This window comes from Streptopelia decaocto (genome assembly GCF_964273445.1).
Source record: "Streptopelia decaocto genome assembly, chromosome: 20".
Taxonomy (NCBI): Eukaryota; Metazoa; Chordata; class Aves; order Columbiformes; family Columbidae; genus Streptopelia; species Streptopelia decaocto.
The window spans coordinates 3,029,039-3,041,877 of NC_138675.1; the positions used below are offsets into that span (position 1 = coordinate 3,029,039).

General features: G+C 55.5%; 1 protein-coding gene across 3 annotated transcripts; it reads right to left on the minus strand.

Moving 5' to 3' along the window:
• Positions 1–995: 995 nt before the first annotated feature.
• TMEM51 (transmembrane protein 51) lies at positions 996–11,889 on the minus strand. Of its 3 annotated transcripts, none has more exons than XM_082069814.1 (3): positions 11,833–11,889; positions 3,649–4,106; positions 996–2,305 (listed from the first exon to the last, which is right to left on the minus strand). In XM_082069814.1, exons 2-3 carry the CDS (start codon positions 3,987–3,989, stop codon positions 1,894–1,896), a joined length of 753 nt encoding a protein of 250 aa, XP_081925940.1. In that variant the 5' UTR covers positions 3,990–4,106; positions 11,833–11,889; the 3' UTR covers positions 996–1,893. The 3 variants fall into 3 exon arrangements, with proteins under 3 accessions (XP_081925940.1, XP_081925941.1, XP_081925942.1); XM_082069815.1 differs by lacking the exon at positions 11,833–11,889 and adding an exon at positions 9,630–9,837; XM_082069816.1 differs by lacking the exon at positions 11,833–11,889 and adding an exon at positions 7,851–8,046.
• Between the last annotated feature and the right edge of the window lie 950 nt (positions 11,890–12,839).

Consider the following 12,839-nt stretch of genomic DNA (forward strand, 5'->3'; position numbering starts at 1 on the left):
CGGCTCTGCCATGGCCGGTAGCGCAGCCACAGCTTCGCGGTAGCCTTGGAAACCCCAGCCAGGCCGGAGTCTGCTGCCACCCTCCTTTCTCTCTTTGTTTTGGATTTCTTTTCCCCCTTCTCCTTTTTCCAAGCAACCGGTCTGGCAGCACAACACAGCCCTGTGCCAGCCGCAGCTCTCCCTGACGGCAGGCGACACACACAGGAGCATTTCCCCACCTATCAAACAACTCACAGGGATCCATGCAAGTCACCACTGAACATTTTTTCCCCCTTTCTTACTTATTTTTTTAATTAATCCCATGCACGCATGCACAAACAGGTCTGGCAGCCTCAGGCAACTGGATTAACATTGCCACCTGGTGCTGAGGACGCTGTGACCCGTTGGCATGCTTCTCAGTCGACTCGCCTTCATCCCAACCTGCCAAACGCCCTTTCTCAGCAGAAAACAGGAAAATAACACACCCGCCACCAATACCCAACCCAGCAGCCTCTGTTTTGGCCACTCCAATGTTGGTGACACTTGAGCTTCTCTCATTCCATCCCCGCACCCCCTGCCCCAAATCCCTCCATCTGGGCCATATTCTTCTAGTACTTCTTCCTTCCCTTCAATCAGGGAGTGCTTTATTCAATGACATTATTTTGCGTTTGTGCTGCCCACTGCGACACGGCACAGTGAAATTCATCTAATACGACCACAAAAATCAAGAGATGCAATATCAAATAATAACTAACCAAGAGAAACTGTGATACAGACTTGGACCAGCATCTCTTCTTGGTTTTCATTTTGCCCGTTTGTGCTCCTCTTACACACCTTTTACCAACCAAGTCAACCTCTGTTGAAGGGACAAATCTACATCAATATCAGCATTGAACCAACACAACCACATCTGTCCCAGCAGCCCAGAGGGCAGATTGGCCAGGAAACATCAACATCTGCTGCAAATTCAGGAGAGATTCTGCTCTCTACCCACACCATCAAAATTCAGACCATTGAAGGGAGCCTGTGGCTGCACATCATGTTGTTTTTGTCATTAAAAGCTTTGCTGGAAGCCCAGAATTTGGGGATTTGTTGGGATGTCCATGGAGCAGCATCCACCCCAAACCAGCCGATGGATTTCAAACCTTGGGAAGGGTCAACCACACATGAGCGCACACACACACACACACAATGTACAAAATATTTATTCGGAACAGGTCTGCTCGCGCAGCATCCTCAGCCATTTCAGTGCACTCAGCCCCCGACCCCCGGATTTCTCCACTCGCCTCAGACCATCCCCTGGGAAGCACAAAACGCAACAGGGAAAGCAACCGAGGCAAGGAATCCAAACTCTCCCTGGGGAACACGGGGCTTGTTCCATCCCAATTCCCACAGCAAAGACCTTGGCAGGAGTTGGGGCTGGCCCTGGGCCATCCCAGCCCCGGGCGGGAGCGGGGCAAGCTGCACAGCTACTCTGCAAATGCCATTTCCCATACTCAGAAAGAAAAGGCACCAAAAAAAAAGGAGTGCTGCCCCTTTTCCACTTGCAAAATCCTTGTTTGGTATCCGTTTGTCGGCTCGGAAAAGTCTTGCTGGCGCAAGGGGGAGAGGAGGTGAGAAAACACATCGGGTGGTCCTTATGTAAATCACCGCAAATTACATTTTCGGTACTTCCAGCCCTCATTTACTTCACAGCAGCAGACCTATTGGCATTCAGGTTTATCTGCCCGTGTTCCATCCTGGGAAAAGCCCATCCTGTCCCCACGCCGCAGCGCGACGCGGCCATCGCGTCCTCCACATCGCGGCGTCCAGGCAGCCCCGACCGCTCCTGCGCCCACAGACCGAGCCCCTCTTAGCGCGCTTTAAAATAACAAACCAATAAAAACCCCAGCAGCAACGCATATTCCTCTTCTTTTAAGTCATTTGCCGGCTCTCTGGCGCTTTCTCCTGGATCTCCTCATACTTGGGCGGAGGGGTGAGCGGCTCTATCGTGACGGGGACGCTGTTGTTCCCTTCGGCCAGGTTTAACCTGATGTCCTTCAGGTGCAGCTTCTCTGACTTGATCCTCCGGACCTTGAGCGGCTTCAGGCGCTTGCTCAGGCGCGAGTTGTGGCGGCTGGGGTGCCGTTCCGTGCCGGGCTCCGTGCCGGCGGGGCCCGGTGTCTGGGTGCTCTCGTCCAGCCCCGTCAGTGACTCGTAGGAGGGGAGGGAGACGCTGAGCCGGGGGCCCCTGTCCGAGTCTCTGGGCTCGGAGTAGCCCGAGTTCATCACCTCCTCGTAGCTGGGGACGTAGTACTGGGAAGATGTGTCTTCATCCTCTTCTTGACTAGAGGAAAAAAAATTAATAACATTTTAAAAAACTAAAATTCAGGCTTTCAGGAGCGCATCATTTCAGCTTCATCGTGGGTTGGGGATGGAGTGAACTGATAAAAAGATCCACCCAAAACTTTAGCAAATTACAGGGTGTTTCAAAAAGTTGGACCCCATTTGAATCAGCCTCAAAAGAATCACAGCAGCGGTGACCACGGTGGGAGGAAACACTTCGAGAGGCGTTGGGTCCATACAGCAGGGGAAGGGAACACAGAGCACTTAGATAAAGGTTCCTAAAACTTGAAGCTCATTAAACCCTTTGTAAAGTTTCGTGTGGTTGTTATATGCTGCTGTTGTGGAACACGCTGCTTTGAAATCGGGTCCATCTTTTTGAAACACCCTGTATTTACCCCTCTACATTCTATAGCACTTCCTTTTTGTTTGACAGAACAGATCACAACCCCACCTATATTCACACACGTTTTTATGGCCTTGTGACCTACGTCCACTTTCTTTGCGCGCAAAATCCATTTTTCTATTGCACAGCAGTGACTTCTTTCCCCAGCAGAATACTGATTTCCCCCCTCCCCTCTTGACAATCAACCAAAAGACATTTGACAGGGACATCACCCCTCTGTCTTTGCCATCTGGATGTCTTTTTGGTGGTGTATGTATTAATACCTTGAGTTTTTCTGCAAAGAGATTCAGCTCTGCAATACATCACCATTTACGCGCGGGTATGCTCGGTGTTCCCTTTGCATTATGAAGTTATCATCACAATTTCATGGGGAAAACCTGCGCCCATGAGACAGGACACCCTCCACCTCCTGCTGCTCTCCCTGCTCGCACCAGCCACCTCGATCTTCATTAACCATTAACCACCGTGTGCCGGCAACGCCAGGAGCGGCCACGGCTCCATCCAGACCCCGGCTTACACACAAACAACGCTCCCTGTCACCTACGGCACCATAAATACAGCTGGAGTTGTTCCTACCCAATCGCCATCATGTATTTGTGCCCTGAGCCACGAGCCGTGCGTGCCTTTGTTTTAGCACACGCTGCTATCGGCCTTGCTCTCCTTGCTCCTGACCTTCTTGAGGAAGGATAACAGCTCTTGGCTTCATTCCTACACTTGATTTCGCCCCATTTTTGCCCCAAAATGAAAAAAATATTCACAGAACGGGCTGTCGGGCATTGGAACAGGCTGCCCAGGGCAGTGCTGGAGTCACCATCCCTGGAGGGTTGGACAGACGGACATGAGGTTCTAGGACATGGGGCAGGGACAGGGGTGGGGAACAGTTGGACTGGTTGATCTTGAGAGTCTTTTCCAACCAAAATGGCCCTGTGATTCGGGCTCACCTGTCCTCCTGGTGCGAGGGCTCTGCAGGCGCTTGGTGCTGCACGTGAACGATGTCTTCGCTTTGCCTCTTCCTGTCACGGATATTCAAGCAGATGGAGAGCAGCAGCAGCAGCACCCCGGCTCCCACCAACACGTACGCCACCGAGAAGGTCTTACTCTTCAAAATGCCCCCGGTGCCGCGGTCGGGCTTGCTGCTGTTCCCGGCGTGGGTGGCGGGTTTGTCGGCGGGGCCGAAGCCGGGGACGAGGTTCCAGACGGCCATGATGATGCCGAGGACGAGCATCCCCAGCCCGATGGCCGTCAGGGCGTAGTGCGAGCCGTTGGTGCGGGACTGGGCCATCGCTGCCGCCACGGGCTGGCCGGCCGTGCTGTCCCCACCTTATCGCCTGGCTGGGTTTCGGGGGGATGCAGGACCACTGGCATGCGTGCGGTCCCCTCCCCTGGTAGGCGGCGAGCTCTGGGGAGAGATGATTATTGCAATAATTAGCACGTGGCGGGATGCAAAGGCTACGCAGCGGCCGTTTCAACCACCATGACAACGTCGTTTTATTCCACTAATGCTGGAAATCTAATTCCAGCGTGTCTGTGGAGAGTACGTCGAGACACAACACAACCATCAGCAGCAGGATTGGATCTGGGGAACAATTTCTTGCCCAAAGGGCTGTGGGGCATTGGAACAGGCTGCCCAGGGCAGTGCTGGAGTCACCATCCCTGGAGGGCTGGACAGACAGACATGAGGTTCTCAGGACATGGGGCAGGGACAGGGGTGGGGAATGGTTGGACTCGATGAGCTTGAGGGTCTTTTCCAACCAAAATGATTATAGGATTCTACGATCCTTCCTGGCTGTTCTCATCACACCCCTTTGCTACTTTCTCTGCTTCAATACCCACCAACCTTAGGAAAGAACTGAATTATTGACATTTGCTAAGGACTTAAATTAACCGTCCTTAGGAGGACGATAACTGACCTCTTCACAGCACCAAAGAAACCCCACCAAAATAAATCTCCCTGCTTGGAAAAATGCTCCGTGCTTTATAGAGCTTGGCTGCCTTTAGACAAACAGCCATTGGCAACGCAAACTGACCTGAAACCACCCAGAAATAACCCTCCGGCTGCACAAGTTCTGCACTTCCCTGTTGGGGCCGGAGCGGGGCTGCCTGGGCGCTGGCTGCCTGCCCTGCAATGCCTCCCTGCCCGGGGAACAGAAAGCAAAACCACTGCTCTCCCAGCCAACTTTTCTGAGCTCAATTCTGCCTCTTCTGAGTCGCCAGGACCAGATGCGCTCTCTTGCCAAAAATAAACACATGGAAACACATCTCCGGGCTGCTCACCTCCCTGACCCCGGCTTGGGAGATGCAGCTGCGAGTGCAACCCCTTCCTGCAAACCACGGGTGAGTAACGGGGATCTCTGCAGCAAAGCTCCCCCATCTCCACCCAAGCAGCCTAAGAGCTTTATGCACATGCCAAAACCAACATGCAGCTGCACAAACATGCCAGGTTTTTCTCCTTGTCTCCCCAAACCTGGATTCTAGATGCTTGTTTGTGTTAGAATTCACCCTTGGATATGCTGTCACCACACACGTCCTCACCCTTCAGTGTCTGTCCAGCTTGATGGCCTCAAGCTTTACATTTGCTTGTTTAGCTTGTGCTCAAGCCCAGCTTGCAGGGTCAAGGGGCAGAATAAACCAGCATTCCCAGAAAACAGACCAGCTTGCAGGAAGAGACACGCACGCAAGCCCGGGGAGGAGAAAGCTGCAGAGCAAACTCCCCATCGCAGCCCACTCACCGCTTCGGAGGGTCACCCGGGGATGTCCCAGCCCCCTCACACACAGCCCCGGCCCCGTGTTGGGCTTGTCGGTGTTTGCAAGGACACGGGCAGGGCAAAGTCTTTGCTCCTGCAACACATCAGGGATTATGGAGCGAATATGAGGTGCAGGCAGAAACAAGTCACTGCTCCCCATGCATCGCACATCCTCCCCCTTCATCCACCCGCTGCTGCATCCCGCTGTGCCGATGATGCTCGTGGCAAGGACCACCGAGGCCCTGTTTATATGCAGCCCTGCTTCTCATGTTGGGTCTTCCAGACCTGGCTGCTGTTGGGATTTTTCCTTATCTGTTTATCCAAATGAGCTCCCATCCCCGCGTTATTTGCCAAGGGAGTTTCACAAATGGACATCGGCCTCCTGAGATTTCACTTGCAAACTGCTGCGATGGGTTTGGGGTGGGGACATCGTGCTGTACGCAAGGTTGGCACAGAAAACACGCAGGGCCGGTAACATTTACCTGATGTGTCTAACCCTCCCTGATCTATTCCTGATCCTTCTGGCTTCCCTTGGTACCTCACCCCTGGATTTCAGCCTCTTCACCATCTCTGTGCCTGCACGTTTCAGGCAGATCCCTCATTGCACTGCCCCGCAGCCCAGGCAAATCAGATTAAAGCAGGAGACCTGACATCCAAGTCTGTCTCTCCATTGAATTAGCTCTTCTTTCGGCTTTCCAGAGCATGCTCCTATCACTGCTTTAGCAATAACCCCTGTGTCCTGACGTCAGTGCCCAGAGAAAGGAGCCACTGTCCCGGGTCCAGCATCCCTGAGATGGACACGGCCAAAGGGTGCTGCAAACTGAGGGTTCAGAGAAGCCCAGAAACAACCACCAAGTCACCCCAAATATCACAGCATAGCTGGTGCCTCCACCCTCAGCACGGGGTCTCCCTGCAGCCAGACCCCCCTCGTCCCCATCCCACGCACACCCACAGCCCAGCGCTGCCCTGGCAATGATTCACACCCGGATCTCCGAATCATTAAACTCCACCAACGCAGCAAACCCAGGGCTTTGCACCCACTCCACGCTCGAACAACGCTCCCCGCAGCTCTCCCCAGCTCCCCGCAGGCTGCCAGCGCCGAGGGACACTTTGCGACTTCTCTCGGGACATTTCCGACTGTTAATTCTGACAGATAAGCCCGTTCTCCAGCACGGCAAGCCAGCACACCCAGACGCACCCCAAAGGCTTTTGGCACGGGTACCCAGGCAGGACGGCAGCAGATAGCATCTTCCTCTCTGCGGGAGACACCAGCCCTCTGTCACAGCGGTCCCGCCATGGGGACACAGATCCCCCTGAGGGTATCAGCCCTGGATCGTGTTCCACATCCCGGTGAAACGCCAGCCCCGCCGGGGTGACTCACAAGGAAACACAACACGACACCCACGGCCGCCCCCGCGCTCCTCTGCCCTCCGCAACCTTTGGATCTTCCCCCTCTGGTGACATCACCTCCCGCTCATGCTCCGGCAGCAACACCTTTGTCACGGGGTCACGAGAGATGAGTCTGCGTTTCGGGGAATGGGTCAAACGCCGACGTGGGCACAGGGCATGGGATGAGCTCACGGGCTTCCTCGCTTCCCAGGAGGAGTCGGAGCACGATGTACAGCTCACCGCATGTCACATCCCCTTGGAACGCGCCGCTACAAACCAGCGTGCCACTCCAGCACCGGTCATACACCACCAGGCTAATTTTCTGGACATTTTTCCGGCGGGAAACAAAAAATATTCTGCAAACATCCCAAGAGCATGGAGCCCACAGCACATTAGTTTGAGCCACAACTCCCCCTCTTCTCAAGCTGCTCCCAGGGCTGGTGGCGGTTCTGCAAAGCGTTTGAACCTTCTGAAGGTGGAGCTGGAAATCCCAGGGGGTTTGGCTCAAAGTTGGTGCACCCCAAGTTGGTCGGAGATGGGGTAATGATGGGCTTCACCTCTCTGCCCAGCGCCAAGCCCCACATCAGCAGCGCCAGCAGGCAAGGCAGCCACCTCCACCTTCACCCTTATGCACAGACAGCTTCTCATTAACTGTGTCCCTAATTGGGGACTGCAGTGCATCCTCACAAGCTCGTTCCCGCAGTGGCTGTAACCTCGCACGGAGCCCTTGTCACACGAGGACTCAACCCACCAGCAACACAAAACCCCACGTCGAGTCAGAAAACCAGCAGGTAATATTTCCTCTGCTCAACAGGTAATATTTCAGGTAATGTTTCCTCCTGTTTTTGGCCCTTCTCGCTGCCCGTGTTCCACCTGCCCCAGCAGCAGGGATGTTTCTGGCCGGATGCATCCCAGGGGATGCAGGGATGCTGGGAAGAGCAGCGCTGCTGCCCATTTGGCCAATTCCTGTTCGTTTGGACTCATTCTCAGCCCATTTTAGAGCATCTCACCAGGGAACGCAGCGATCCGGCGGGACACGCTCTCAGGGCTTTTCCACATTTTGTTGCTTTGATGCTTCCTGCCACGAGCACACAGGAATGCGCCCACATCCATCGCTCTCGGCGTTCCCTACAGGGTTATTTCACCATCTTTTTGTTTTATTTCAACAACCCCTCCTCAATCGCATTCTCGCAAACAGCTCTTTCTGGAAGCTTTGCACAAGGAGCTCCCCCTGCTTTGGCACCAGCCCACCCCGGCGCCCAGAGCCCCCCCGGTGCTCCGGTTTCCTGCAAAACAAGGGCGTCACGGGAAAGCAAACGCTGCCCGGCCCCCTCCCGGGCTCAGGATGCTGCAATCTGCCCGGCCGGTCACCGCAGCCACCGCAGCCACGCTGACGGCTGCAGAATAACAGCGACGGCTTTCGCAAAACACCCCTATTCGCACAACGGTCCTTCCCCAGCTAAGGCATCGGCCACCACCAGCATCTCCATCCTTCCTAACGCTGGACACGGGCGGGCGAACAAGTCGCCACCAGTTTAAGAACTGGCACAGATCACACAAGCCACAGGAACTGGACCCCCTGAGCTTTAATTATCACTACACAGCCATTAATTAGCTTGAATTTTGCCACCGAGGTCTGAGAAGCTGACTTGCAGACTCTTTTTCTCCCCATAATTTCATTACAGCTGTCAGAGCAGAGCTTGCTGCAAACCAGTAATGGACCAAGAGACCTTTTAAATATCTATAAAAGTCGCTTTAAGTATGTTTAAGGATGCTGCTGTTTATTCCTGGGGACAACGCTGCCGCAGCCGCCAAGACCGTGGTGGCACGAGGAGGCTGGTGTCACCCTTGCCGTGTCCCAGCCCACTTTGTGACCAGTGTCCCCTGGATTTTCCCGTGCCCTGCTTGCACACATAGTTAGTACCAGCCTAACACCTCCGGGCCAAGCTCTGCTAAACCAGAGGCTGGGGATTTGGGGCATCTCTTAGGGCTAGAAAAGGCAGTTGAACTGCCTGGGAAAATCCCAGCATTGTGCCTTTGTCTCCTTCCTGCTTTCCTTTGGACGCCGCTTTGCACCTTTGTCATTGATTTCTTTTTTTAATTGTCCTGATTTGCTGTTTCCTGCCTGTGATAACACCATTCCCCCCAGCAGCATTCCCAGGGTTTTCTGTCTCTGACCTTGCCCGTCTCCGTGCCAGATAACAACTCCCCTCCGGAGCCTTTCAGCATTTGTAGACATTAGACATTATCTGCCTGCCCTTCCGACGTCTTTCGAAGCCAAATCCGGCATTCCCGCCGCCTCAAAGCGCTTCCCAGCCCTCCCAGAGTGCTCGAGCAGCTCCTGTTCACACCGGAGAAGCCCCCAGGCTGCAAACCCGGGATGCCCCGCTGCCTTCGGCCTCGCCAGTGCCGCCTTCCTCATCCTCAGCCTGGATTTTCAGCGTTATCCTTCATCGCGCTGCGCCCCAACGCAGCATCACCTCTCCACACGCTTCCCAAACGAGGAAAAGCCACCAATAAAACCCACTGAAGACGGCAGAGAGGAGCCAACAGGGCAGAAAGGGAGATGGGAGATAGAGGGGAGAAGGATGGATCTGTCTGGGCACAAAGCAGCAGTGTTTAGCCTGTCGGGGACAGGTATTTTGATAGGGATGGAGGTTTTCCGGCGGATTATGTCGCTACACACTACCTCTCCAGATTCTTCAGCTGCTTTGGCAGAGCCCCAACACCACTTTCTGCCTAAGAAACACACTGGGAACAAGAAATGCATTCGGGAGGCAAACACGTACCTGGGCTGCTGGATGGATTCTTCCTGCCAGGCTCTGGTGAGGAGGATGGACGGACGGACAGACAGACTGGCCTCGCAGGATCTCCGCGGGAGCGTGGCTGTGGGCAGCGCTTTATGGCAGCGCCGAGGTCACCGCGGCTCAGCTCCCTGCAGGGCACCGAGGCCCAAACGTCCCTCCTTCCCCAGGCACTTCCCTGCCCCAGGATTTCCCCACCCGTGTCATTACCCACAGATAAAATCAAAGGCATCTCTCGCATACTTCCGAGTCATTTCGGTTGAGGGCTGGGTTTCACCAGCCCCACACCCACGCGTTCCTCGGCGCCACCTGGGATATTTCCCTTTCTGCCATCACACCGCGATGTCCAGGGCCTCGGATGGCTGCGGGACGCTCGGCTACATCCTAGAGGGATGCGATGCTGCTGCATCCCACCAAGATCCGCACCAGAGGAGCTTTAAGCAGCCTGGAATCCCCCCAGCAGCCAAAAGCTGGGACCACACCTGGTGCAGCTTCACCCCTCACCACGCAAAGCCAAGGGCAGCCCGTCTCACACGGGATGCGCTCGCAGAACTGCTGATTCCTGCTCACACAGCCACGCTTCCCACAAACCTGGCGATGCCGGGCTTAGCGACACCCCCACCGCATCACCTCCAAAAAGCAAATGCCAATGTCTTTGCAGACAAGTGCTTTGGGACATGCTGCTGGCAGCAGGTGCTGCTCCCCCAAAACCCGGGGAGCTTCAGCATCGCATGGGAGACCCTCAATATGGGGTTATCCCATGTGCAGCCTCCGCAGCAGCTCAGTACCTCCATACAATACTGTGATACTGTGATATGCTCCCATCATACTGGCGCTGGGTGCACTGTCACTCCTGAAACAACCCGTTTTTAAGTCAATATGGGGAAAACTCACCCTGGGATTGTACCTGATACACAAACACACAGAGCTGGCTTAGAGGAGAAAAACAACCTAGGCAAAGCTGCCAGCAATAAAGTCATCAAAACCATCCCCAGCAATTAAGAGTCACAGGACTGTGAAAGAGGCTCAGCACAGGTGGAGCGAGGCTGGCAGGCTCCTTCCCCCACACAAAACACCCACCTGAAGATGATCTGGACCTGGCCTTGCCTTCCAAACCCAAGGATACAGCAGTTCTTCCCTAGCCCATCAAGGCAATGAAGGAATTAACCATCACGGCAGGCAGAAATAGAAGCTTCCTGACTTAATTGTGACTATCACAAGCCGTACCCCAAACACGGTGCAGGAGGGTGTGTGCCGACCCGGTGCACGCTGAGGGTGACTAACCACGTCTGCTGCCAAACACCCATGGAGCTGCCCACCCGCTTCTTTTCATTCTAAACCAACTCTCAGATGACATCTGCAGATTTGCTGGAGCCCTTTGAAGCTCCAAGCCACTCTTTAATTGGCAGAAACGGCACGATAGGAAGAACTGAAAACCCACTGACCGGTGTTCGGTTCATAAACCGCCCGGCACGGACCTGCTCTGCACAGGTTTCCTTCTCTTTGTTTGCTTTCCAAACAGACTCGTGCACACGCCGTCCCTTGCACCCTCCTGGGACTGACGTCTTCGAGCAATGGGCTCGTGGGACGTGACTCCCTGGCCACGCTGTCACCCGTGGGAACCGGCCGCAAAGACACGGGTGGGTTTGGCGTGGGGTCTGTCTCATGCCCCCCCCTCCTCCCAAGGCTGCTGTTGCTGGTTCCACCTTCCCCAGCCCCATGGGCCACACTCAGAGATTCTATGGAATCAGAATCATTTTGGTTAGAAAAGACCTTTAAAATTATCGAGTCCAACCACAGCCTAACCCTGGCACTAAACCATGTTCCCAAGAGCCCCACCTACACTGTTCAGCCCCTCCAGGGATGGTGACTCGGCCCCACACCAGGAAGGTCCCAGCCCCAACAAGGTTCCCCGGTGCTGGGGTAAAACCCAACCGAGTCCTGTCCCCCCGCATGGGTCTGAGTCCAGCCCGGGACTGAGCCTGACCTGGTCCTAACCCGGGATTCAGCCTGACCCGACCCTGCACCTTGCCCTGAGTTTAAACCCACTCAGTCCATCCCCGGGACGGAGCTCAGCCCGCCCCAGCCGCGGCTCCGACCCGGTCCCGTCCCCGCCCCTGTTCCCCCCCGCCGGCGCTCCTCGATCCCTTCCCGGGGTAGGGGGTCCCCCCCGCCCGAGCCCACGTACCTCCCGGCGGCGGCTGCGGGTCGTTCCCAGCCCGGTCCGCCCTGCCCGGCCCTCCCGGGGCGGCGCTTGCAGGGCCCGGCCCCGGCCATGGGGCGGCCCCGGGCAGCGCTCCCGGTCCGGCCCCCAGCGGGAACCGCCGCTGCGAACCGGGGGAGCGGAGAGGGGCAGGAAGACACCGAAACCCGGGGTGCGGGCAACCCACCCCCCTCTTCTCCTCGCCCTTTGCAAGGGCTTCCAGCTGCTCATCTCTCCCCGCGGTGCTCTGGGCTCTTGCCGATCCCCCAAGAAGGAATTTGCTCTCCTGGAAGCCCTTTACACGGCACAAGCCTGGCCCGGCTGATCCCGACCGTGAGACGCTCTCCACCACCCCTTCTCCAGATCTATAGTTTCTTTCAGTATTATCTAAAAGTTCTCAGAAAGTCGGGGGGAACTGCACTGGCTGATTTTGGTTCCCCTTCTCCAGAAGTGTCTGAGCTTCCAGCAACAACAGTTTAGTCAGGAAAGGGATGTGCTACAGCAGCAACCCAGCAAAATTTGTTCCTTCTCCCATGCTATTTGTGCACCCAGGCGTGAAGGGGACGGGTTCCAGCCTGCCCGATTCCGGGGGGTCCCTGCACCCCGCAGGCTGCTCCTGCAGCACTTCCTTCCTGCAATTCCTACCATCCACCACGTAATATATAAAAAGATGTTTTTCCACACCTCATAGAATCACAGGATGGTTTGTGTTGAAGGGACCTTCCCAGCTCCCCAGTGCCCCCCTGCCATGAGCAGGGACATCTTCACCAGCTCAGGTTGCTCAGAGCCCCGTCCAGCCTGGCCTGGGATGTCTCCAGGGATGGTTCATCCACCACCTCTCTGGCCAACCTGGGCCAGGCTCTCACCACCCTCATGGCCAACAATTTCTTCCTCATGTCTAGTGGACCCTACTTCTAGCTTATAACCCAGCTCACGAGCATTCTGCATTATGAAAACGGCTCGTACAGACAAGCAAAGCCTCTCCTCAAACA

Excerpts from the sequence above, each read along its gene's own strand:
- TMEM51 (XM_082069814.1), bottom strand. The coding sequence starts at position 3,989 with ATGGCCCAGTCCCGCACCAACGGCTCGCACTACGCCCTGACGGCCATC. Across the intron at positions 2,306-3,648 it reads CCCTCGCACCAGGAGGACAG|TCAAGAAGAGGATGAAGACA; the intron begins GTGAGCCCGAAT and ends TTTTTCCTCTAG.